The following is a 2068-nucleotide window of genomic DNA, read 5'->3' as shown; positions in this document are numbered from 1 at the left end:
GTGGAGCCTCATATGGTGCATCGAATTAGTAAATATAAGATAAGATACATATCTCTTCTAGTGGATTGTATCTTAGTGTTGCATCTAAAAAATCTCTTATCTTATTTAATGTGTTTTCTGAGAGAGAGAAATATATGAGTAGTTTCCATATTGGTGCTACAATTTATATGTTGATGAAGATATGATCACTCTCTCTTTCCTCATTAGATAGCATGCCACATCTAGGTGTTATGATAAATATACACTCAAACTTGATGCACTCGGACTACCCTCATAGTTAGATCCTAGCTAGCTAGTACTCTCGCTGCCTCCAAAAATAAGGGCCGCCATAAATTTATCTCAAATCAAATGGAATAATGTTTGATTATTTTATAGACAACTAATAGTACCACAATTAGAATACAAACTTAGTATCACTAATTGCACAATAAAACATTTTTTATATTGTATCTGGTTAGTATTGTAATTATTGATAGTTTTTCCTTTACAAACTTCATCAAACTTTGTATCATTATTTAATAGAGATAAAGTTTATAAGCCTTCTCTTCTTAAAGTCGGATGGAGTAGTCTAGAGTCTATTCGGGTTCTGCAACCAGAAAAGCAAGCCCGCAGAGGCCTGGCAGATGGTAGGTGCCACGTTTCACGTAGAAGTAGCCCTGGTCACCCCAATGAACGCCATAAGAATTTTTCAAGATCCAGTATTCTCTGCCGTCCGCAAGGGCGCCATAACCCACCAGCAACATGCCATGGGCCTCCTTCCCGCATGGTCCAGTGAAGATGCCCCCTGTGTAGTTGTAGAAGCTTGGTGGGTCGAGCCACATCCTGACAGACACCGGCTTGTAAGAGACGGCGGCCAAGAGGTCGAGCTCGTCGCGGATGTCCATCTTGTACCTTCTGATGGATGCGGAGATCATATGCAGCTTCTCACGCTTGCAGTCTTGGACTCGCCCCACGTACGGGTACGTCTGCTCTGAGGCTACTCCTCTGTTGCGGACGACCCAGTCGAACGCCTTAAGGTCCGAGTCGGCCATACTTTTGTTGGAGCAGTCGAATATCTGCTGGCTCGACAGCCTGACAAGCCTTCCAGTTTGGATCTTGTGTAGCCCCTCAATGGCACCCACGGACGATATGGCCCAGCAGGAACCTGGGTGCACGTCCAGGCAGATTAGTTATGGAAGGGACGAAGTGACAAATGAAGGTTCCATTCATGTACTGCACGCCTAGCAGTAGTAGTTCATAAACAAGTACTGAACAAGCAACATCCTCAATCTCCTTACCGATCTGTCCCTGGAACATGACCGGCGTGACAGCCCCACGCGCACGCCAGTCAAGCGACGGCCGTGGTGTGGTAGGAGTAAGGACACTGGTGGCTAAGCCTGGTGGTCTGGCTGCCGACCTCGGTGGTGCCTATGAGGCACAGCAGCAGCACAATGGTCTTGGCCAGCGCCATCGTCAACTGTCAGTGCTCTATAATAGCCTCTCTCTGATATCTCTCGGATGATGTTGTGTAAGCTTTCATTTGTTGTTATCCCTTGGTGTGTGTGTGGCTGATGAGACCAAACGAATGCATATATACAGAGACAAGTAGGGAGAGGTTACATGCTTTCCTGCACGAGGAAAATCGTACTCTGGATTAGAATCGAAATCTATATATCCATCTATATCTATCAATCAATCTATATATCTATATCTATATCTATATACCTACGGTCTAGTCGTATGCCATTTTTGTTTGTCCGGTGGGAATCGGCCCTGTACCGATTTCGCAGTCGTGCGACCGAAGCCAGACGACACTAATTTAATGATGTGCGGGCTTCACGAGTCCAACAGTTGTCATTACACGCCCACCATCTCCCCCAGTCTCCCAGGTTATAAACAGGGGAGTGGCTACTTATTAGTCGACTGTAAATTTTGAGGTGGTCAGTCGATTTCATCTCAATCATTGGATCAAGATCCAACGTCCATGGCATCATCTTCCACCTCGTTCTCTTGTTCTTCACCCCATCTTTCCCCCAACCGCCACCACGGAGCACCGGCCCCCACCCTCCCTGGAACACCCCCCCCCCAC

General features: G+C 46.3%; 1 protein-coding gene across 1 annotated transcript; it reads right to left on the bottom strand.

Annotated features, from left to right (window-relative positions):
* Positions 1-575: 575 nt before the first annotated feature.
* LOC123177419 (ervatamin-B-like) lies at positions 576-1407 on the bottom strand (the record flags this gene model as incomplete). Its single annotated transcript, XM_044591177.1, has 2 exons — positions 576-1144; positions 1278-1407. Coding segments are annotated over 2 exons (699 nt in total), but the record flags the coding sequence as incomplete, so codon positions are not given.
* Positions 1408-2068: the final 661 nt, after the last annotated feature.

This window comes from Triticum aestivum, unplaced genomic scaffold (assembly GCF_018294505.1).
Source record: "Triticum aestivum cultivar Chinese Spring unplaced genomic scaffold, IWGSC CS RefSeq v2.1 scaffold174230, whole genome shotgun sequence".
In the NCBI taxonomy this organism is placed as follows: Eukaryota; Viridiplantae; Streptophyta; class Magnoliopsida; order Poales; family Poaceae; genus Triticum; species Triticum aestivum.
The sequence above is the reverse complement of the archived record's forward strand: the minus strand, read 5'-3'. Positions and strand labels throughout refer to the sequence as shown.